This window comes from Onychostoma macrolepis, chromosome 03 (assembly GCF_012432095.1).
Source record: "Onychostoma macrolepis isolate SWU-2019 chromosome 03, ASM1243209v1, whole genome shotgun sequence".
In the NCBI taxonomy this organism is placed as follows: domain Eukaryota; kingdom Metazoa; phylum Chordata; class Actinopteri; order Cypriniformes; family Cyprinidae; genus Onychostoma; species Onychostoma macrolepis.
The window spans coordinates 30,408,885-30,431,933 of record NC_081157.1 but is presented as its reverse complement, the minus strand read 5'-3'; the positions used below and the strand labels follow the sequence as shown (position 1 = coordinate 30,431,933).

The following is a 23,049-nucleotide window of genomic DNA, read 5'->3' as shown; positions in this document are numbered from 1 at the left end:
TAGTGGTGGGTGGGCTGCAGTGTTTGAGCAAGAACACATTAATCTAGAGAAAGTCGGCTTCTGCGGTGCTAGATTACATTGGATACGTGAGAGTGAGAAGAACACTACTGCTGGCCGAATGACGCATTAGTGATAGTAATCTAGTATTCATAGCTATGCAGATTGAATTCGATGGTTTTATTGTTCTACAAAGAGAACTAGCAGGGAAAATGGTCATATGATGGATATTTCTTATTTATTTGCATGTGATTGAGGTTTTGATTTAACGGAGGATGATTGAAATGGATCGTTCACATAAAAATGTAAATCTTGCCATTTACTCCCTCTCATGTTATTCCAAACCTGTTATTTTTTTCATTTCCTAATTCAGAACACACAAAATATTTTTTGTCCATTCAATGAAACTCAATAGGGCCTGAAACAACATTGATTAGACCCAATTAACTTCCATTGTATGGACAAAAAAACATTCTTCAAATTATCTTTATGTTCAGGAGAAGAACTCCTCATTTCAGGTTTGGAATGACATGAAGGTGAGCAAATAATGACAGAATTTTCATATTTGGGTGAACTATCACTTCAACTCCAGTGCTGGAGGGCAAGTGCCCTGCAAACTTTAATCTCCATTTAACCCACTTGTCTGCACACTCTTAAAAATAAAGGTTCTTTGTTGGCACCCACAAAGAATTTTTCCACTGCACAAAAGATTCTAGCGAAAAAGTGTTCTATAGGTTATTAAAAAAGTGGTTCTTTTAAGAACACCCCAAAATTGTTCTTAAAAAAAAAAGAAAAAAAAAAGATAAATGGAAAAAAACAATTATGGAACCTTTGTTTTTAAAAGTGTTATTTACAAGTAATTCTTAACGCCTTTATTAGCTTGTTTGGGTGTTTGTTTGGGGTTCTAGTTAAACTCAGCAGGACACTGGTCCTCCAGGTCTAGAGTTGAAAGCTCTGCATTATATGATGGGATGTCACAGGCTTCATCAATTTCTGAACCTTTCATGTTTTGTCAAAAATACTAAATGATTTTCTTCCCACTGTTAACAGAGTATTTTACCGAACGGGATGATTATGAGGATGATGACGAGGATGAAGATGGGTATGATTACGAGCTTGATGAAAGCGATGGCCTGTGTTCGTCATCCATAGAAGAAAGCGGACTGGGTCTTCTGGCCCGCTTCGCCGCCAGCGCTATCCCGAGCCCCATTGTCACCAATCCGCTCTCCATTGTCCAACTGGAGGCTAAACAGAAAGCCAAGAAAAAAGAGGAACGGCAGAGTCTTCTGGGTAAGGAAGTGTTTGTTTTTTGTTTTTTCCTACGCTCTTAGGTTCATCTGTAATCTCTTAAGTGTGACATCAGCTGCTTTTCCAAGCCCATGGGACTTGAATTCCCAGGTGACAAGGTGATGCATTGTTATTGGCTGTCTTTTGTTGTGCTGTGTCGTGCATGTGCGCCGGCGAGAGAGAATTGAAAGGTGCTGGCAGATGAAAACACATTGTGCTTGGAGCAGTCACTCAGTAGGGGTGTTATTCAATATAGACACCCATCAGTTGTGCCCCACCTTGAGAATGGAGTGTCATTATCCCCCCGCCGCATTGGTGTGTGTGTGTTTGCTGCGCCGCTTGCGCTCGCTGAGAATGTGATGCTGACAGGCCTTGCTTTGATGAGGTTGTGCTGTGATCCTGAGCGGGTACCCAGCAGTGCGCACGACAGGCCTGCCAGCGGAGACCAACAGCCCCCTTCATTAACTATTCCAAGACCCTGCAACAACGCTCAGACTTAATTCTGCTCCCACATCTGGCCCTGTTTATATCTCACATGTGCACATTATATTATATTGTCGTTCTTCGTTTGCAAATGAGTTGACCACATGTAGATGGTTTAAATTATAGCAGATGGCCTAGTATTTATATTACTGGTGTGTTTTTCATAAAAGGCACTTTGCGTTTATGTGCGAGTGCATTTAGTTTGCATGCTTTAGTAATAACCGAAGGTTATGTCTTCTGGATTGTAGGTACAGAGTTCGAGTTTACGGATTCTGAGAGCGATGTTAAGATGAGAAAGAAGTTTCCGTCGCTGTTGCACGGCAAACGGTCGGCTCCTGAGCTCCCGCTCTTGCCGCCCGCGAGCGTCATGCGTGACGACTCCAGCCCCAGCAAGCGTGGACGCAAACCCAAGAAACCCAAGTCTCCCCAGGAGTTCAGTTTCGACCTTACCGCTGACGGGAGCGAAGACGAACAGTGGACGCGACGGAGAAGCGAACGCATCTTCCTCCACGATGCAGCCCAAGCCAACCCCATCTCCCCGTCCAGCAAAACTCCTCTTCCGCTTACTCCCAAACCCGCCCGTGGCCCCAAAGCATCCCACAGAGCCCTAAGGAGCTGGCCAAAGGCAAGGAAGCGAAAGACCCCAACAAGGTAAGCCCTTGTTTTATTGATGTAGATCAAGTCCTATGTGCCAGACCCAGCGAAACACTGAGGGCGCTTGATACCAGCAGGTGTCCTGCTACATTTGTCGGACAAGAAAGCCTCCCGCTGTGAGAGTCATGTTGTTGGACACAAAAGGATGACTGCTGCTTGCCAGGCTACAATTACCAGCCATCACCGTTCCACCCTCCGAATCCTCCCTCGTTTTTTTATTTTATTTATTTATTTATTTTTATAGTGTTCAGTGCATGACTGCCTATTAATGTTTGCTTGTCTATCCAGTGTTGTTGAATGGCTGTAATGTATGGGAGAACTGAGCCCAATTGTGTCATGCATTTGTATGAGGCTTTTCATGCTGATGGTTTGGCTTTGTATCTGGTGTGAATGTTCCAGAAGAAGAGGGTTAAGGAGACCCCCCTGTGTCTGCCCCCACCCCAGCTCTCCAGCACTCCCTCGGATGGCACCGGAGCTCTCCCTGTCAGCCCAGGGCGCAAGAGCAAAGTGAAGCCCAAAGCCAGAGAGGTAACTTGGCTAACACCGCAATGCTAATAAGTCATAAACTGGCTGATATTTTGCAATATTTTGACTGATGAACAGAAATGGCTGTTTCCTCTTGAGTCAATTCCAAGATCTACCAGCAACCATCAACTGGAAAATAAATATTTTTTTATTGTTTATTAAATACAGTAGTCAACATTTGAAGTGGATCAAAAAAGTTCTTGTCCTAAGACAAGAACGACAACAGCTTTGATGAAAGGTTTTGATCCACTTCAAATGTTGACTACTGTATTTAATAAACAATAAAAAAATATTTATTTTCCAGTTGATGGTTGCTGGTGTATTATAAAGATATTATAAGTTAAGCTTATCTATTAATTTTATTTAGGCTCATGCAATTGTATTAAATTTTTCTTTTAAAAAAATTAATAGTTTTATTCTCCAAGGGGGCATTAAATAATCAAAAGTGGCAGTAAAGAAATGTATAATGTTACAAATGATTTCAAATAAATGCCGTTTTTTTTCTTTTCTATTCATTAAAAAAATCCTGAAAAAAATTTATCATGGGTTCCACAAACATATTAAGCGATACGACTGTTTTCAACATTGATGTTAATAAGAAATATTTTTAAACAAATCAGCATATTAGAATGATTTCTGAAGGATCATGAGACACAGAAAACCAGAGCAATGACTGCTGAAAATTCAGCTTTAACATCATTAGAATAAATTCAATTTTAAAATATAATGAAATAGAAAACAGGTCTTTTCAATTGTAATAATACTTAACATATGGGGAGAATTACAGGCAACTTTCCATAACCCCAAAAAATCTGACCAACCTCCAAACTTTTGACCTTTAATGATTATATTATATTATATTTTGACCACTCTTACGACTGATGACAAAAATACCATACTTTTACATTTGTTTGGCCTGCCTCGACACTCTTAGTACATAAAATACACGATGCACTGTGTATTACCTCACATTTTTACATGCCACATAATAAATATTTGAAACGGACTTAGTGTTGAGCAGCCATTTTGTGCTACACTGTGACGCCGAGTAGAAACAGCGAAAGGGATTAGAATAATTTTACCTGGCAGGCTCGAGGCCTATTGGGAGAAGCCTTGCATTTAAATGAGCCTCCCCTTCCTGCTCCCCTGTCCCAGTCTGCATGGGCCTGCTCTCAGTACCCACCGTGACCAAAGGGAGGGAGGTGAGATGGGGAAGGAGAAGGAGAGAGAAAAGGGGCGAGTGCAATAGAGCAGCAAGCCTAATTAGACTGCACACTCAGCGGGAAGGGAAAGCAGTGAAATTAACCAAACGACATCTCGCTCCATCCGTTTCTCCGCCCCTTCCGCACAATTTATTTATTTCTTCTCAAGATAAATCTCCACTGCATTTTAAAACTCTCCACCGCTGCTGTTTTTTCATCTTATGTATAAATCACGTGTTATAATGCACAGTGCAGAAGCTCGGGAACTCCTCTGGGTATTTGCCGCATTCGAAATCAAGAAATCCTACATCTTGCGAGCCGAGCTTGTCACTCATCTAAATGGGTTTTACTGAATCAATTCTCCTCTAGTAAGCACATGGGTCTCATCTTTAGAACTGAACCAACAATGGCTCAGTGTTCAATATTTCATATTGTCACAGGAATTGGGGCAAAATGTGCTTGAATTCCCCCAGCAGGCTCGAGGGAAGGGCGGTGCTGTCAGCAAACTGATGGAAAGTATGGCTGCTGATGAGGACTTTGAGCCCAACCAGGACAGCAGCTTCTCCGAGGATGAGAATCCCCCTGTGAGCGCTCAGCCCGAAAGACCCTGCACCCCCGGTGAGATGCTTTCACGTTCCCTCTTGTCAGCAAGGCCGCAGAGCTCTTTCCTTTCATTTCTCCCCCATTTTTAATTGCTGTTTTATGACTAAATCAGACTTCATTTTCTTGTCCGTGCATGCAATTAAAAGTGAATGTCTTTTGAATGACATGAGGGAGAGATAATTTCACAGCCTATCTCATCTTAATCCAGCATTAAAAATCAGAAAATTGATTCGGCCTGATTGCATTCATACGTTAATGGGGCGAGCTGAGTGTTACTGCATGCATTAGCTTGTGAGTTGCTTGCTACCTACATTGACAGGATCATAGCAGTCATGAAACCACAAAAGTGACCGATTTGGAACATTGTGCATAGACCGCAAACAGCCCTTCCCATGAGAGAGAGGCACAATTGATTTCAGTAGACTTTGATGATGTGAGGATGTTGTACATCAATTTTGGGAACAACATTACCTTTTTTATTATTTTAACATTAAACGATTTTATTTAATATTTCAATTTAATTCATTTCAATTCATAATTTTTTGTCACAATGCACTCTGGGATTTACTTCTCTGCGATTTTAATACATCTTAGAATTTGGCTAAAATTAGGTATCTTGGAGAGCAGCATAATTAAGTTGCCTTTGGGAACAGTTTTCACATTAAGATGCTGAATCTATAAGCAGCTCTGTGGGTTTTGGAAGCTAGCTATTTTCTCTTAACATTTGCAGTTTTAAAGGTGGTGATGTCTCAGGTTTTATTTAGTAGCACAAGTTTCGGCATGTCTCTCTTCTCATCTCCCTCTGTTCTGTTTCCCCCAGCCCCTCGGAACTGTGTCATTAACAAAGATGAACTGCAGGATGGATTACGGGTCCTCATCCCTATGGATGACAAACTCCTGTATGCCGGCCATGTCAGCACAGTTCACTCTCCTGATATGTAAGATACCCCCCGTCCGTGCTGTTTTCATTCTCTTTATACCCTCTGCTGTGTTTTGCTTCTTGTTTGTCTATGTACGAATTTCTTATAGGCTGCAATAACTGTCATAGAAAAATATGTGTAAAATGTTTGCTAGACCCACTCCTATCTGCTTGTGGGGAAACACCGAAATCTGAAAAACTGCTTGCCATATTCACATTTAAAGTGGCATTTCAAATCAGAAACAAAATCGTACACAAAAATAAGTGGTCAAATAGCGTTAAAAAAAGCATACATTTTAGGACAATGATTGTTTCTATGGGAACCTGTGTTTTTTATTTTTAAGATTTATTTTTGCCTTTATTATGATAGGACAGATAAGAACTGACAGGAAGCAAAGTGTGAGGGAGAGAGAGAGAGAGAGAGGAAAGGTCCTCAAGTCTTGATTCAAACTCGGGACGCCTGTAGCGCAATCCCGCACTTTTAACTGAAAACCTGCACTTTTAACAGAAGCTGCATTAACACAATAATGTTACCAACTGGCGATTAGCTGTTTTTATTAGAAGGTGGGATTTTTTTACACCATATAATGTTGCGTGTGAACTGTCTTGGTATATTAACATATGTCTTGGTCTTTGGCAAGGGTACAGATTCTGTAGAGCCAGTAAGTCTGTTTGTTTGTTGTTATTTTTAAATCATGATTTAAAAATAACAACAAACAAACATTATTGTCAATCCTGAAGTGAGATCCACTGATTAGGGAAGTATCCCCCGGTTTCACAGACAAGGCTTAAGCCTAATCCTTGACTAAAATCTTAAGTCCGAGCTGTTTCAACTGAAAGAAACTTGCTCTGACTGATCTTAAAATATATCAGTGCCTTTGTTTTGTCTCAAGATGCACACCGGTAATGTTTTTTCTAAGTATGTTTGACCTAAAATGACCCAACCGAAACTTGTGGTGTTTGATGCATTTACAAATCAAAAGAAGAGATGTTTTATTGTAAGCAAATGCATTACAGTGATAAATTCACTCATTTGATTGCGTAATTTTCAGCACTTTACTCGAGGAGAAAGTTTTGTCTAGTTTTCCTCTGAATGAAGTGTTGTATTGTTTTGATTAATCTCAGAGGCAGTTGGTTTGGTTCAAGGCTTCGAACCAAGGCCACTAAAAAAAAGTTGGCATTCATTTCTGTACCCTTTTTAGCTGTAGCTCCCTGGCCATTTACAGATTCTTTTTACCGAACCGTTTACTTGAGCCACTTAGTGTTACAGGCAGTGAAATATTGCCAAGTTTTTCCTATTGTAAGGTCCAGTTCAGGGTTCTCCATGGAAAAATTTGGAAGTAGAACGTTTTGTTTGGTCAGGAAACAGAAGGGGTGTGAAGTGTCTTGCGGGAGGCGATGACAGAAATGGGCAGTTTTGTTTTGTTTGGACTTTGTATGCTTTCTGGAGTCTCCCATGGCCTATTATCCACTTGGATGAACAAGTTTTAGTCCATTGAGGGGTGAGAGAGTTCCTCTCAAAGTCATCTCTATAAAAGATAATCTCATTTGGTGAAAATGTCAAACTGATGCAGCATCTGGTCCGGGGATCTTTAATGAGAGGGGCTCTGTTGCATTTCTGTCCTCTGTGAAATGTGTTGTCCTCCATTTTAGTTTCATTATAGCAACGGCCCATGGTTGCTCAATGACCGTGTTTAGCAGAGTTGGGTATAACGCGTTACTCAGTTACTGTAATCTAATTACTTTTTCTGGTAACGCAGTAAAGTAATGAGTTACATTTTAAATTTATGTAATCTGATTACAGTTACTTATGTCAATAAAATTACGTTACTTAAGTTACAAATGCAGTGTTAAAAAAAATGAAGTAAAAATCATGTTTTGCGCGTCAGTATGCCCTTTAATAAATCACCGGAGAATGCGAACTAAAGTCCTAAAACATTTAGATGCAATGAAATGTTGCACTCAACATATTTTAGTCTGGCATTATAGTTTGGGAAAAGTTCAACAAGTGAATGTGTACAAGTTTATGTCAGAGTAACACTAATAAAGTAAAAAATAAATGGCTCATCAGAATGAGATCAACCGCTGGATTAAAGCACGTCGTCATCACAATTCAAGGCTTATTCCTCACAGCGCGTCTCTTTGTAGTGTATTTTTTAGGTTTGATAACTTAAAGTAAACTTGAAAGTAGTCAGTAATGTAATCAAATTACAATTTTAAAGAAGTAATTAGAAATTTGTAGTGGATTACTTTTTTTATTTTTTTTTGTAACTAACTTACCCAACACTGGTGTTTAGCATGCAGCACAGAAACACGTCTTCCTCTTATCAGTCCGAAAGCGAGGAGCAGCCATCACAATCCCTTCTCCCAAACTCCAGAGGTTAAGCGACGTGTTGAAAATCTGGGTGCTAGTTGTAAATGTGAATCCCTAAATTAAGGGAGCAGAAAGTTGGTGCTTTATCTGTTCATTTGCGTGGCATAATGAGATGTTTGTCATATTTTGGCAGTGAAATATCTCTCCCTCTATCGCTCGCTCTGCATGTGTCTCTTGTACTAAAAATAGCAGTTCCAGCCAAGCAAGGGAAGGTGCCTTTGTGCAGGACTGTGTTACCGTGGCTCTTCAAAGCGGGTAGTTCGGTGTGACGGTGAGAACTGCTTGTGAGGGGATTTAATATGACGAGAGCAGGCGCTAGTGCGGAGGGCTTGACTGCAACAGATCGCTTGTTGTCCACCCTGCCCTCTGGAAATTTAATTCTGTGACGGCTTGTGCTACACAACACCTTAAACGCATCCAGAGATTGAAAATCCGTGCTTGGGCACTCGGATGTTTATACGCCTCGCCTGTCTTCATTAACGGGGCCTGTTGTGGAGAGCCTGGGCTTCTGCAGGCATGAACATACTTGCAGTACATGAGAGCGGACTGGTTAATTGTGCAGTCAATAACTCACATAGCCGGTGTCGAATTGGAACTGAAAACTAGGGTAAGGAAAAGTGTCTGTTCTCAGCCTGAGCCTCGGCTTTCATGAAGCCTTTGTGTTCTGCTCAGAAAAGTCCTTTGGCAAAGCCATTGTCACACTTTCCGACGTGAAGACCATGCTAATGGCACAGGCCCATTATTTATGGGTAATGGCAAACTAATTGAAGCTTTCACTCCATCCTTCACTGGCTCGCCATTTTTTTGTATTTTTAATTATGTTTTAGAGATGTGGCTCTAAGTAAAGTGAGAGAAAAATGTGATTTTTCACAGCTAAAATTCCCCATCTCTCACTGTTCCGACTGTAATCAAAGATTTCTGAATGTCATCATGTCATCTCAGAGAGAAATATAATAAGGCAAATTGTATTTTATGCCTCTACACATAACTACTTTCTTTTGAGCCGTTTTCTCCACTGACATGTAAATAGTCTTTTTTTTTTAAACCTGCTTTTCATGCTGTTCTGATGAAATGAAGGATTTATTTAAGTGATGATGTAGTGTGTGTGTGTGTGTGCGTGTGTGTGTGTGTGTGAATCAAGTACATTTTCAAGATATTCAACACTAAAATAAACCCACACAGAGCAACCAGTATAAGGCTACTTCCAAAATATATAAAACAATGGGTATGAAAAATTGATCTGAGCTGAAATTGTTTATTTGAGAACAAAGAGACTCTGGAATAACAGTAGTCATTTGCTATTTCGGAAAACCAGTTTCTTGGGAGAATTATACATTTTTGCGGTCATTATACAAAAGTGTTTGACTGCAGAATGCTGCGAGTGACCAATCAGAATCAAAGGAAATCAGTTTCCCAAAGGAAATTTTATTACACATTCTTCTATAAAGACTTTTAGTACCAAATGCCTTCCACTTAACAAACATAAATTTACAATGACCCATTCCATGTCCCAAGCCCACATTAGGCGAGCCATCCACAGACACGACAGATATTTAACCCCGCTTGTCCGGTCAGTCTTCCTCCCCCCTGACGCAGCTGGTGTGAATTTATCCCAGGCTTTGCAGACAGAACCAATCAGGTTTGGCCAGCAGAGTCCTCCCCCTCAGGCCAGATCCAGGAGGAAGTGATCTGGGGGACGCTGTCCCACATCACCTCCCAGGTCCATGTCACAGTAATAAGGCTGCCACTCGGTGATGGACACCTCTGAAGCCTGGCTCTGGGTCCATGCTTGAACTGCAGGCACCCTCATGAATCCAAATGAAAAAAGGCCAAACATCCAACTGTCACTGCCCCTTTTTTTTTTTTTTTTTTTTTTTTTAATCCAGAAGCACCATCTTGGACGTCACACATGCAGTTGCATGTATGCGTCCATTCTGATTTATAAGGCTCATGTGCTTGCATCCAATAATAGAGAGTGACCTGCACTTTAAAGGACCGGTCATTGTTGTTTCTCTTTTCCTCAGACAACCAATAAAAGTCCAAAAGCTTCCTTTTTATTTAACAGTATTGATGCATTTGCGTGTTGGTTCACTTTGGCAGTGGAAACTAGTTTAGCTGGAAGTGGGTGTTGCAGATTTTTCAAAGGAATAATATTCCAATAATATTCCAAATCTGGAGAGAGAACCCTATGTTTGGATTGTGGTCCGCCTACACACTGACTTAGCCTGGTCTGCCTCTTTTTTTTTAATTCCTTTTTTCCATTTGCGTCAGAGCCCATTTTGGCTCTCACATGTGATGTCAAGAAACTGACTTATCTTACATATCCCCACTGCTCTGACTCCTTGACAGTGAAGACGATAAAAGTGCCACAAAAGGATAAATTTATCGGGCAAGGAATTCAAAAAAAGGGGGCAAGGCCCTCCAAATTGTATCCCTAAGGTTGAGCTTGAATAAGGAAGGGGAGGGTGGTTGGAGAGAAAGCCAAGCTCCTTTGGGCATTGTGAATAAAGGCCGGTTCAAAGCTCAGTGTTTCTCTCAAAAGAGCCCTGTCTTCAAGCTCTTGGGCTGCTGAGTCTTTTGGTTTAGCCCCTCTACATCTCTCCTCAACAGCCTACTACATTATATTTTTAGACAAAACCATTATGCACTGGGTACAGACAGCTTCCTTCGACAGTTTCATGTGTGTTCTCACCTATCCGACGTGAAAAAGGTGACCCCCCCTTCACTTTATTACTGCACATCTGTGCATGTTACTCCAAAGAATAAAAACAACGGTTGTCTTAATCTTTCATCACATTGTAATAACTTGCTCAACTTTCACTTCTGGCTGACATCAGCTAGGCTATGCAGGCTATTAGTTACTGTTAACCAGTAGCCATATAGCGCTACAGCCATAGTTTTTGTTAACTGTTGTGGTTATTGCAGCCTTGTAAAAACTTCATGATATTTAAAGTCTGCATTAATTGAATTTATCCTTCATCTATTTTAAAATGCATGTTATTGGGTCTGTGATTGATTGTGAACATACTTCCAGTGTTGGGAAGATTACTTTTACTCTAATGTATGAACAAAATGAAACAAAAAAAATGGAAATTAGAAAATACCTCATTTGCATATTGAAATATAATATTTTAGAAAGCATGTAATACAAAACAATTGTCTTTGATCAGATGTGTAAGAATGGTGAATCTTTACATTTTTTAAAAATGTAATAAGTAGTGTAACTATTTCAATTAGCCTACTTTATTAATGTAACTGATTACATATGATACATTTGATTACTTTTCTAAATTTCTAACGAATGTTTTCAACTTTGTCATTTTAAAACATTTAAACCCGCCAGGGTTAACCGTAGTATTCAACACTGATTACTGTCAGACTTTCAAAATCCTTCATCACTTGAATTAAGGTTATAATAATTTAATTTTAAAACAGCCACCACAAAATCAGACTTAAGCACCTCTTTTTTTACTTTGAGATCATTCTGAGGTTAAATAGAGATTTAAAATTATAACAAGAAATAATAAATATTAAAACAAGAAGTATTCAAATGTAACCCCCTTTGTAATTGTTTAATTTGTAAAACTTTAATTTAATTACACATTTTTTTCTAACTGTAACAGATTACGGTTGCATTTATTTTGTAATTAAATTGTAACACCGTTTCATGTAACTAGTTACTCCCCAACATTGCATACTTCTCTGTTGACGTATGCAGGACTTCTAACATTCAGTCTGTTAAAACCTGACCTCTTTCTTACAATTTACTGCAAACTCGCATTCAGATCAAACAATGCATAGAATCCAATAGAATAGAAGTCCCTTCCCTGCGCTTTATTTATTTATTTAGATTATTTGTTGGACTCAGATATACTTCACTATACAAAAGAAAAGCTCTGTCACTGTTTGTTGTAATTTGCAGTAATTTAATGCCAGATAATATTTTATTTAAAAATGATAGCACCTGCATTTCAGAAAGGGAGTACTACTTTCCCAAAATGGAACACACTCTTCACTATCAAATCAATTCCTGATGGATAAAATAAAGTCCTGGCCTACATTTTTGTTTGTTCCCATTAAATATCCTGATGCATTCTGAAATAAGTCCCAATAAGGAAATAATTTAACGTTAATGTTTTCATGACAACAGGATGTGCGTTCCCTAGATTTTTGTTTTGGGCTAATGACTGTGTCCTGTCTTGCAGATACAGCGTGGTGGTGGAGGGCGAGAGGGGGAACAGGCCACACATCTACTGCCTGGAGCAGCTGCTACAGGAGGCGGTCAGTACGCCACACTGCCCTATACCGTTCGCTGACCCACATACACGTTACGGCTCACCACAACAGGCCTGTGCGTTTTACTCCAGGCACACTCCTCGGTTTCCTCTCTCTGCTAACAGGCCCGAGGCACGGTGTAATATAGAGGCTGTTTAGCACCTTCCCCTGCTATTAAGCTAAGGGCATGTTTTGCTCCAGTACCTCTGTCTGTTGGTTTAGGCACACACGCTTTCGCGGCTACCGCCTTTCCTTCCTAATGCACCGTTGGAAGCGGACCACTGCCAAGAGCAACCTTAGCCATTACCGCCTGTCTAAGATGGATTATATACACAAAATGTACATTTCCTCGCCAGAAAATGATTCATTAGTGATTCGGCTTAGAAGATAGACGACTGTGAAGTGTCTGAATGCACACAGGTGTTGATTTAATAATCCTCTCTGATCCACATTGCATTTGTCCTACAGATTATTGATGTGAAACCCCCCTCCGTTAGATACCTTCCCCAGGGGACCCGGATTGCAGCCTACTGGAGCCAGCAGTACCGTTGCCTCTACCCTGGCACGGTCGTCAGAGGTATGGCTTTACTGTTCCGCTTAATTGAGCGCCTTTCACTGGCTATTACAGACTATTAACCAATGTGTTTTACTGCATCTACGTTTCTCAAATGGAAAGATATGCACAAATGTCCACTGTCCTCCGCATAGAGGCGTTGTAAGAGAACCTTTCAGGGTTGTTTCATTTCCTTTAATCTAAATCTTTTAGCCAAGCTCATAAGCGCTGCCAGATAAACCGAGCCGGGGAATGAAGGATGGTGTGGTTAGCTACATGCAGAGCTCTGCTCTATTATTATTTATTTTCCCTCCCGCTGAGGAAGGAGGGAGCTGGAGACTTGTCAAGAAACTCTTAAAGGGAGGTCGCTGCTACTGCCGCTGTCAGCCAATGAGAATGAAAAGGCCCTGTATGAATCCCGGCAGCCGCTGAAAAATATGCGGTCGCTCTTTTCGCGCAGCAGTGTTTGCTGTTTCACTCAGTGGAAACGTAAATTGAGGTGATGCGTGTTCTTTTGCGTCCGCCGTCAACCCTGTTACTTGTCCACAGGGAGCCCAGACATGGAAGACGTGGACGATTTGATTACAGTGGAGTTTGACGATGGAGACACTGGCCGAATCCCGCTCTCTCATATTAGGCTGCTGCCGGCGGACTACAAGATTCAGTGTGAGTATTCAGCGAAGCAGGGAGTAAAAGCCAAGGCATGAAGGAGCGTATGAAACGTTACCTGAATCTCAAAGTTTGGCAAATAGCCCATATGTGCTCTGTTTTATTTGGAGTCCGTGCGGCGTGCGGCCACTGATTTGTGTTTGGTTTTGCTCTTGAAGCTTGATGATGGATTCAGTAAAACATGTTTTTCCACTAGTTGCCAGGGGGTTGCATATGATTGAGAGTGAGACTGAGAGATTTGAAGGCTTGTGTGTAATATTTAAGAGCACTGGGTAAATATTAATGTGCGTGTATACGTGTTTGACTGTGAAAATGTTTGTGGATGATCGTTTTCAAAATATATCAAATAGAGAAGCACATGGAAATATGCCAGTATTTTTGTGCATGTCAATTTTGTCAATCACAAATGTCCTTATTGGGTCTATTAATAATGTTTTCTAAACTCAATTTATCTTAACAGGTGCAGAACCGTCCCCTGCGCTCCTCGTGGCCAGCACCAAAAGGCGAGGGAGGAAGTGCAGTAAGGATGTACCTGATGGCAAAGAGACACCACCCAAAAACACAGAGGAGTCAGCTCCGAAAAGCAGGGGCAGAGGAAGAAAACCCAAACCCAAGCCAGGTAATTTCCACTCCTTTGAATCAAACATTTATCCTCATTGACATTTTGGCTGGTATTTTTTGTAAAAGTGGTTATTGCTTTGGTTCAAATTAAACATTAAGACGTCAGAACTGGTGTTGCTGAAATGAGAAATGCAGTGATCTTACAAAAGTGGATTGGATTGGTGGTTTCATAGATAGTAAATCACTTACTTTTGCTTGGAAAGAGCTTACTGTCAGAACAGGAACTGCTTTTAGCCTCCCAGCATTTTTATGGAGGTAAGCGTGTTTTTGGTCTGGCATATTAAAACCTTCCCTCCTGTGCTGCTTTCCAGAGCCTGAAGTCGCTCCAAAGGAGCATGAAAAGCCTGACACACCAACCCCAACGCAGGTCCCCGAGAGGCCCCTGTCCGGCCAGAAAAGCGGCCCACGGCCAGGTAGAAAAATTAAACAAGTCGGCACAGCCAACCCCTCCATCCCCGTATCTAATGAAAGCCAGAAGAAAACCACAGGTATCAAGCCCCCAGCCAAAGTGCGTTCCCAGCTCCAGTCTGTCTACTCGCCGCCGCTCTATGGAAAAGTTCTGTCTGTGGATCTCTATAATGAGCCTTCCACTTCTCTGGCCTCCTTTATATCCAACAATGAGACTGCGAGTCCCGCGGGGAAAGGAAAACCGGTCAAACGCTTGCGAAAGCCTGAGGAGGAGGCATCTGGGTTTGGTGTGAAAACGCAACGCAAGCAACCGCAGACTGAGATCCTTATCAAACTGGACCATGAGGGGGTCATGTCACCCAAAACCAAGAAGACCAAAGCCCTCATGATGATGGAGGGCCAAAACCTCTCCAAAAGAGAGAATAAGTCTGTCATGGGTGTCAGCTACACTACAATATCCACTGCAGACAAGACACTTAAAGCTAAAAACAAGCCGAGTGAGGCAGACCCGCCTACTACAGAGAGCGTGTCCACCTACAGTGTTCGTAAGCTTGGCAGTGGAAGCGAGGGCCTGATGAAGGTGAGCAAATCAGGGGAGAAGGACAAGAAAGAACTGGAGTGTCCCAACTGCAGTAGCAGCAGCAGCAGCAGCTCGGAGTCTGAGGGAGAAGAGGAGCGAAGGGCCTCGCAGGAAAAGAAGCCCAAACAAGACTCGACCAGCTCCAACAGCTCGCGGGCATCAAGTCCCACCTCTTCCAGCTCATCCACAAGCAGTTCTTCATCCTCAGCTGGTTCTCACTCCTCCTCCTCCTCCTCATCGTCCTCCACCACCAGTGATGAAGAATCCTCCTGTAGCTCAGATGAAGAAGCCGTTGCTGTTTCTCAGTCATCCCCAGCCGCAGAGCATGTACCACCTCAAGAGGAGGAAGACGAGAAGGCCAAGTCAAAAACGGGGCCTGCTGCCAACATCCATAAGCTCCAGAAGCAGCAGGCGTCTGCTACACAGCAGCAGAAGCCCCAGAAACAACAGAAGGTGAAGCAGGGAGTAGGTCGCCCCAAAAGACGAGAGGGAATCCACCTCCCAACTACTAAGGAGCTGGCAAAAAGACAGAGGCTACCCTCCGTCGAGAACAGGCCCAAGATCTCCGCTTTCCTTCCTGCCAGACAGCTGTGGAAGTGGTTTGGAAAGCCTACTCAGGTAAGCCCATGGATTTTAGGATTGCGTCTTTCTTGAAGTCCCACCTATGCTATATCTACAACATCTCAAATTATGTATTGCATTGTGTAAAGTCCAAAGTATACTTCAGTTTTGACGTGAACGTGAGGGTATTACCCTTTCAATCTATGCTTCATTTGGTAGCATGCATGAACTCGGTGCACTACAAAGCTTCATCCTTGTCCAGTGTCTGTGCTATTTCTCTTCAGAAGTTATGACTGATTAAAAAATGTCTTTGTATTCGTTTATACTGGAGATGCATGTATCAGGTGTCTGTTGTTGCCATCTCCAGTAGTTTTTTTTGTTGTTTTTCTGTCTCCATGTTTTCTTTTTCTACTGTAAAAACAACGTGCCTGGACCAATTAATGCAAAAAATTCAAGACGTTCGAGCTGAGTGCGGAGTGTGCATGGTTAGAATAATCTGGCTGTGCAGTACTATGTTGATGATGAAATTCACACTGAGCACTGAACGCATACTCTTGTGTATGAAATGATTATTTTGGAAATTACATTTAGTATTTTTGGAAAAACAATGGCCCACCCCTTTGTATTGCTAAGGCTAGGCTTTCAAAACTAGCATTTTATGTATACTAAATACATATAATTTAATAATATTTTTACATTTTTTGCATAAATAGACAATTACAGCTCGATTGGAGATGATACACAATGAAATTATAATTTTTTCACATCACATATGTAATTTTATCTCAGACATGCTTCTCATTGACACCTTTGTCTTACTGGTAAACAAGTAGATAATTTTTTGACATTTTTAGTGGCACAAATGTTTGGTGTTATGAAAAACAATGCCATAACAAAGCAGAAAATCAAAGCATTAAACAAATCTTTTTTCCAAAATATTTTAAGTTGCAAATACAAATGAAGGCCTTGTAAAAACTTTCCAAGTCAATTTTAATATGACCTTCATATAACAAAATGAGAAAAAATCTGTTAGTTTTTAATAAAAGGACATAAAAGTGCCCAAAGAAACATACTTTTGCTTTTCCTTCAACTTCTGACAGAGGCGGGGAATGAAAGGGAAGGCAAAGAAGCTTTTCTACAAAGCCATAATGCGTGGGAAGGAAATGATCCGTATTGGAGACTGTGCCGTGTTCCTGTCTGCTGGCCGACCCAACCTCCCCTTCATTGGACACATCCAGAGCATGTGGGAGTCCTGGGGAAACAACATGGTGGTCCGTGTCAAATGGTTCTATCATCCTGAGGAAACCAACCCTGGAAAGAAACTTCATGACAAAAAGGTTACTTTCATCTCCCTTTGCTAAACAAGAATAATGGTTTGCGGGCACAGCATTATGATGTTAGTACTGGAATAGTACTTGATCTGTCCCAGTCTTGCCTTTATCTGGGTTTGTAACTAATCAAATTTTGTTTGGCAGAACTGGGATCAAATGTCTGGCCAAAGTCTTCCTGCTGTTCTGCAGACTTCCAACCAGAGAAAAGACTTCATGGAGGTAAGAAAACCAATCCAGTAAATGGTTTGGTCCTCTTCGTCCGGGTGAAAACAGACCAATAACTCTCTCTGCTTTCTCTGTTCAGCGGGCCCTCTACCAGTCCTCTCACATCGATGAGAATGACGTCCAGACCATTTCTCATAAATGTCTGGTGGTCAGCCTTGAGCAATATGAGCAGATGATTAAAACTAAGAAGTACCAAGACAGCGAAGACCTCTACTACCTGGCTGGCACGTATGAACCCACCACTGGAATGATATTCAACACAGATGGGGTTCCTGTAATCTGCTGAGGATCAGCAAATGAGATGCGTGGAACCAAACGAATGAGACACAAGGGCTAGACAGATGTGTTGGCTTCACCCAAAGCCCGACTAATCAGACGAGTACAGAAAATGTCCCGACAAAGACACAAGCATCCGTTGAGATCAGAGACCACTTCATCAGATGCCCATCATTACAAACACGATGGTGACGGTATTGTCAAATCAACGCAAGTGTTTGGTCTTCTAATGGAGTACTTTGCTTCATGATTGCAGTGGACAAATGATGTTCTCGGGAATCTTCAGTTGAAGAGTAAAACGTGGCAAAGAAAGTGAAAGCGCGTCAAAAATGTCTGGAAGGTCAACTGCATCTGCACCGCTGAGCCCTGTTTGCCTCAGCCATCACCGGTGCAGCTGGAATGGAGGTGACACCACTTCTGCAGGACTCATTCTCCGGGTGAGAAGGCCTGCTTGGAACCAGCTTCTTTGGCCGTGGGACCAACAACGGAAAAGAGTAATTAAAGCTGACAGGCCATGTCACACTTCTGCCCAGAGAGTCGTCCCCACCACACGCTCCGCTGTCCAGTTACTACTGGTAGATCCCTGGCAGAACTTCAAGGGCTGGCTAATGAACTCAGACGGGCAAAACGATAGCAGACGTAAAGCTGCAGCCCATGTGAGAAGCACTTAAAAGAAAGGACTTAACTGTGCTCTGTGAGCCTGCAAGGACTGTTTATTAATAGGAAAGTGTGAGTCACTTTTCCACCGAGTGGCCCAGTAGATCTATCAGAATATTTATATACGATCCTCGGCAGAAAGGTTTCTTTTTACGAGTCAAGGGCTCCACTGGGACGGAAACAGATGCAGATGACGCTCGTTTGTAAATACATGCATACAAGCTATATACGATATGGACAAAGATATTTTATTTTCATGTACCATAGATTTATGTGACAGTACATTTTTTTAAAGCAGCAAAAGATAAAAAAAAAAAAGCTTTAATAAACTGTGAATAATGTTTAAAATGTTAACAAATATCAGGAACTAGTTTTAGAGTACAGATCTTGTAAGTCGTTACTGGAATCTCAGATGCCCACTACATTGACGACGCAATGTAATGTAATCTTGATATCAAAACTACTATTACAGGACAAATGGTTCGTGGGGTTTGACAGTGTTCAAAGCCAGTTGTCCCATAATGCAGTTTTACAACAGAAAGCACTTAAATTCTGCCCTTGGTCTTACACGGGACAGACTTCCCTTGACAATCCCCTGTTCAGGTGGACGTGAAGCGCTTTGTGGGAAAACCTTTTTAGTTCTCTCATTGCTTCTCAGGGTCAGCGAGAGATGGAGAATGAGAGTTTAAAAGCACCATATAATCAGGCTACGCTTGCTTATGTCTATTTTACTCTGCTTTCTCTTTTTTCTGGAATTATCCCCCACAGAAAGCAATTACATCTCATGCATGAAAGCACTTTCTTCGAATAAACAAATAGCAGCAGCGCAGGTGACGTTATCTGTTAGCGCTGAAAGTCGAAAGCGGAGTTGTTTTTTGCCTTTCTCACGTCTACGTTTTTCTCCATCTCGACTTTTATTCCAAGCCGTTTTCTGGTTCGTTATTAATAGCCTTAACCTTGGTCCCTAAAAGCTGCCGTGTACCGGCAGAATCAAAGTCTGAATGTGGTGTTTGAAAATAGGTCCTTCTGATTGATATTGTGCTCCAGAGAAAGTGCCATCAGTCATCAGAGGCAGTTAGGACCAGGCTATGTATTTGCTGCTTCTCTAATCAAGACCAGTCAAATGTATTTGATTTATGGCATCCTTACATGGATGAAGAGACTAGCAAACACCTTATTTGCTTAATTGTAACTATGGTTCTTATTTGTGCCTCATTTTTACGGTTCAGAGGAGGTATGAATGTCTTTTTCATTTGAAAGGTTGGGCATGTGTTAGTCAAGTACGCGTGTTGTTTGATGCTGGAAGGAAAGTGTTCTTAAAAGTTTGTCATGTCTGTGTATGTTTTTTTTTTTTTTTTTTTTTTTTTTTTAAAATGAAACAAACCATTAGATGATCTGTACTGATCTTTTTGTAAACAATTATGGTTACCAAGATATATATATATATAGAAAAGATGAGGTTAGAGGCTACTTTTTTGTTGTTGTTGTTATTGTTGTCTGCAGTTGCCCAGCCAAATTTTTTTTTAAACTCTGTAATTCTTTCTACCTCCCACCTTGGTTCTGGTTCTTGGTTTTTGTTTGATATTTTCTCTTGGTGGTATTTTTCCACTTGTGAAAGAAATGTCACTGCATGTGGGCTTTTAAACCATTGCCCGTTTTTAATTCTTTCACCACGATGAATACCCTGATGTCTCTGTGAATGATGTTCATTGGATACGTATTGGTTCTTTCTGTTGTTTTGTTTTATTTTTTCCCGCATTTTTAGAGGGAGAATAGTGAGATCAAGAAGGGTATGGACACTAGAGACTTCCAGTCTTTGCGATTGGAAAATATTTGGCCTACTCAGTATTTTGGAAATTTCTTTATATTATAGAAATGTTGACACTATTACGTATAGTAGAACCGTCTGAAATGTCTGAAATATATATTTTTTTCGTGTACGTTTCATATTGCATTGCCCAGTCTCTCTTAAAGAGATATTATCTTGTTGATATTCAATAGGTTGTATTTCTTAACATGTTTTATCATTGTATGTGTGGTCTCGAGGCTTAAAACGATATTCAGCCTATTCCGGTTCGGACTGTTTTTCTAAGTCACCTAATTTGGTTGAGGATTTTACACATACCCAAAGCTAATTCAAATGCCAAATGATCTTCGAATGCACAGTGAATCTGAAGCAACATTAAGCAAGCTCTTTTTGATTTGACACGATCTTTTAAATACAGATCTGTGTTGAATATTTTTGCCTGTTTAGCGAGTTGTACAATTTAAGTGCCCCTCAAAACAAACGTTTACTCGGAGCTTGAGTCAAGCTGAAAGCACTTTTTAGAGTATTTTTGTCTGCATGTTTTAGAAATCGCATATATGCTTCTAGGAATAATATTAGAGCAATCAACAAAAAGTATATTTTGCTAATTGTGATGTAGTGTAACGTGAATGGAGGCCGGAGTCCATCCCTTCCCCTTGGGTCACTGACTGAGACGGTGGCCTCTGCTGGTAGCAGTCATGTGGGATGAATCGCTAAAGTCCTCTGCTACTCGTCCAGGGTCCGTTTGAGTGTATCTTATGATGTGTAAGGTTTAACTGGCTTATTAGAAAACAGTGTATAGCCGAGTAGAAGCGTTATAGAGTTCACTGTTTGCATGATTCTGTTCAACCTTTTTCTTTTCGTTTCTTTCTTTATGACATTCCCCCTCTCGGAACAATCGTCCTCCATGCTTAATGTGCAATACTGCTGAATTTGGATTCTGTGAGGTAGCTGCTAGTGAGGGAAGGAACGTGTTCATGAATGTGGGAGATGAGAGAGAGAAAGTTAGTGTGGACTGGAGGCTGGTCCTTCACTGGTCTTCATCTGCTGTTCCTTCAGCATTGATATGGTCCTGTTACAAAATAAAAATAATAATAAAAATTTAAAAAGCTATAGTTTTGAAATTATTTGAAATTTTAAAGCATCAAGGTTTTGTAAATGATCCTTTATGAGAGGGGGAGATGAGTATGGATATACTTTGTACACACATTTAATCTTGTAAAAAGCAAAATTACAAAATAAATTTTTTTAAACATTGAAACCGATATTAAACATTGCTGTTGACTTGTGTGTGAACTTATTTTTTTTTTTTTTTTTTTTTTTTTTTTTTACAGACGCAACCAGCATTATCAGTGTTTTTCGATTCTTTTAGTATCTCAGTATTTTCTAGTTCATCAATAAATGTCATGAAATGGAATTGAGTTTGTCTATTTTTTGCTTTCCCCCCACACCCCCCACAATAATCAAGTGTGTAAAACCCTCTGGCTCTGAATTGCCTCAATAATCCACATTGTATTTGGATCCAAAACCTTTTGGGAGAACCATTATTACGACCTGATGAGCTTTTTGCAGCTCCTGTCATTTGCTGTATAAGTGCATCTTTAAAGATGCCTGTGAGAGCCGAGCAATAAGACTTGTAGTGTAACACTCAGGCTTCCTTATGACCACCATCATACTGACATTTCGGTCATGTGACCACAGGAATGCTGTAAAAAGGTTTCATCTTACAACCTGGCTGAATTGCATATTCATGTCCACATTGAGGAAAATTAATGTTGTCCTCTGTGAAAATATTGTGGTGCTCTATTGAATGAGTGTTATTTGTGTTATGGTAGTCCTTGTTCCATTTAACCGGCAATGGAATGTCCCCCCCTTCCTTTAAAAATCCCATTTCTGAAAGAGTGTTTTTTTTTTTTTTTTCAGCATGCGTGATGATTCATTGCACACTGTTCACAGTGGTGCAATAGATTCAAAAGGTCACCAGGGTGTTTTGTTAGGCAAGAGGTGGTTTCTGAGTCTCCCTTGTGAGCAATCACATCCATCAGGATGCCATTTTAGAGCTTCCTGGAACAATTTACAATTTATAGCAGCTGTTGTTGCATTGAACTGAAGCGGAGCTCATTTTGCTAATGCTAGTGCAACGTCTTTAGTGAATTCAACAGAACGAAGCTTGCTTTGAGGGGAAAAAAAAAAAAAAAAAGTTTCCTGAGCAATTAATGTTACCAAGGGAGTCATGTTTGCTGTGTTGACCATTCATAAATTATTTCTTCAAGTGGAAATGAGCCACCTCCCTGCCAAAATGGCAAAACATGTTTGCGTATTCGCTGATCTCTAGTCTACCATGATGAAATGGAACTAAAGTGCTCTCTTTGGAGGGAACTCCTATTATTAGTGGGCTGGCATGACTGTGACTTCACTGTTTGAAACCATTCACTCTTCCAGTAGTCTAAATAAGGAAGAGATTGCATTTTAAGTGCTTGTGAAATCGGAAAGAATGCTTGCTTTTGTGCTGTCACAAATCATGTTGAATTTAAAGCTCTTGGCTTATTTTTCTCCATCAAAAGCACAACTTCTCAATTTCCATTAGCACTGCAGATGAGATTTGAAAATGCATGTCTTTGATTTTCCTTGTAGTGGCATAAAATTTGCATAATGCAATCTAACAGAAGTGCGCTTTAAATTTTATTACTAACAAAATGCATCTTGCATATAGAGGCACGCATCATGATGTTCTAAATAAGGAAAAATAAGGTTTATGACTAAAACAAATGGCTGTGAAGTAGGTTTAGCTGAAATATTTCACTCTTAAAGGGACAGATAAGACAAAAATGACACGTCATACAGATTTGCAAAGACAAAATGAGTAAATGATGAATTTTTGTTTTGCACTGAACTATCCCTCGCTGTATTTCCGCAGGGTTTCACGATCCTTTCATGGATCACATCTCCAGTGTAAAGACATCCACATCCACAGCGTTTGAGGTGTTGCAATCCATTCAAGCTAAAGATATGTTTGAACCTGCTGCTTTGATGTCAAGTCAA

The 23,049-nt window shown here is 40.8% G+C and overlaps 1 protein-coding gene across 1 annotated transcript in view; it reads left to right on the top strand.

Annotated features, from left to right (window-relative positions):
• tnrc18 (trinucleotide repeat containing 18) overlaps nt 1-21,262 on the top strand; it is a 66,517-nt gene extending 45,255 nt beyond the window's left edge. The window contains 14 exon segments of the mRNA XM_058768441.1: nt 1,048-1,287; nt 2,016-2,360; nt 2,363-2,418; nt 2,821-2,949; nt 4,589-4,766; nt 5,572-5,689; nt 12,250-12,325; nt 12,788-12,896; nt 13,422-13,538; nt 14,002-14,160; nt 14,474-15,768; nt 16,812-17,048; nt 17,187-17,261; nt 17,347-21,262. Of these exon segments, the coding sequence (XP_058624424.1) occupies nt 1,048-1,287; nt 2,016-2,360; nt 2,363-2,418; nt 2,821-2,949; nt 4,589-4,766; nt 5,572-5,689; nt 12,250-12,325; nt 12,788-12,896; nt 13,422-13,538; nt 14,002-14,160; nt 14,474-15,768; nt 16,812-17,048; nt 17,187-17,261; nt 17,347-17,553 (3,341 nt within the window). The 3' untranslated portion in view covers nt 17,554-21,262.
• Nucleotides 21,263-23,049: the final 1,787 nt, after the last annotated feature.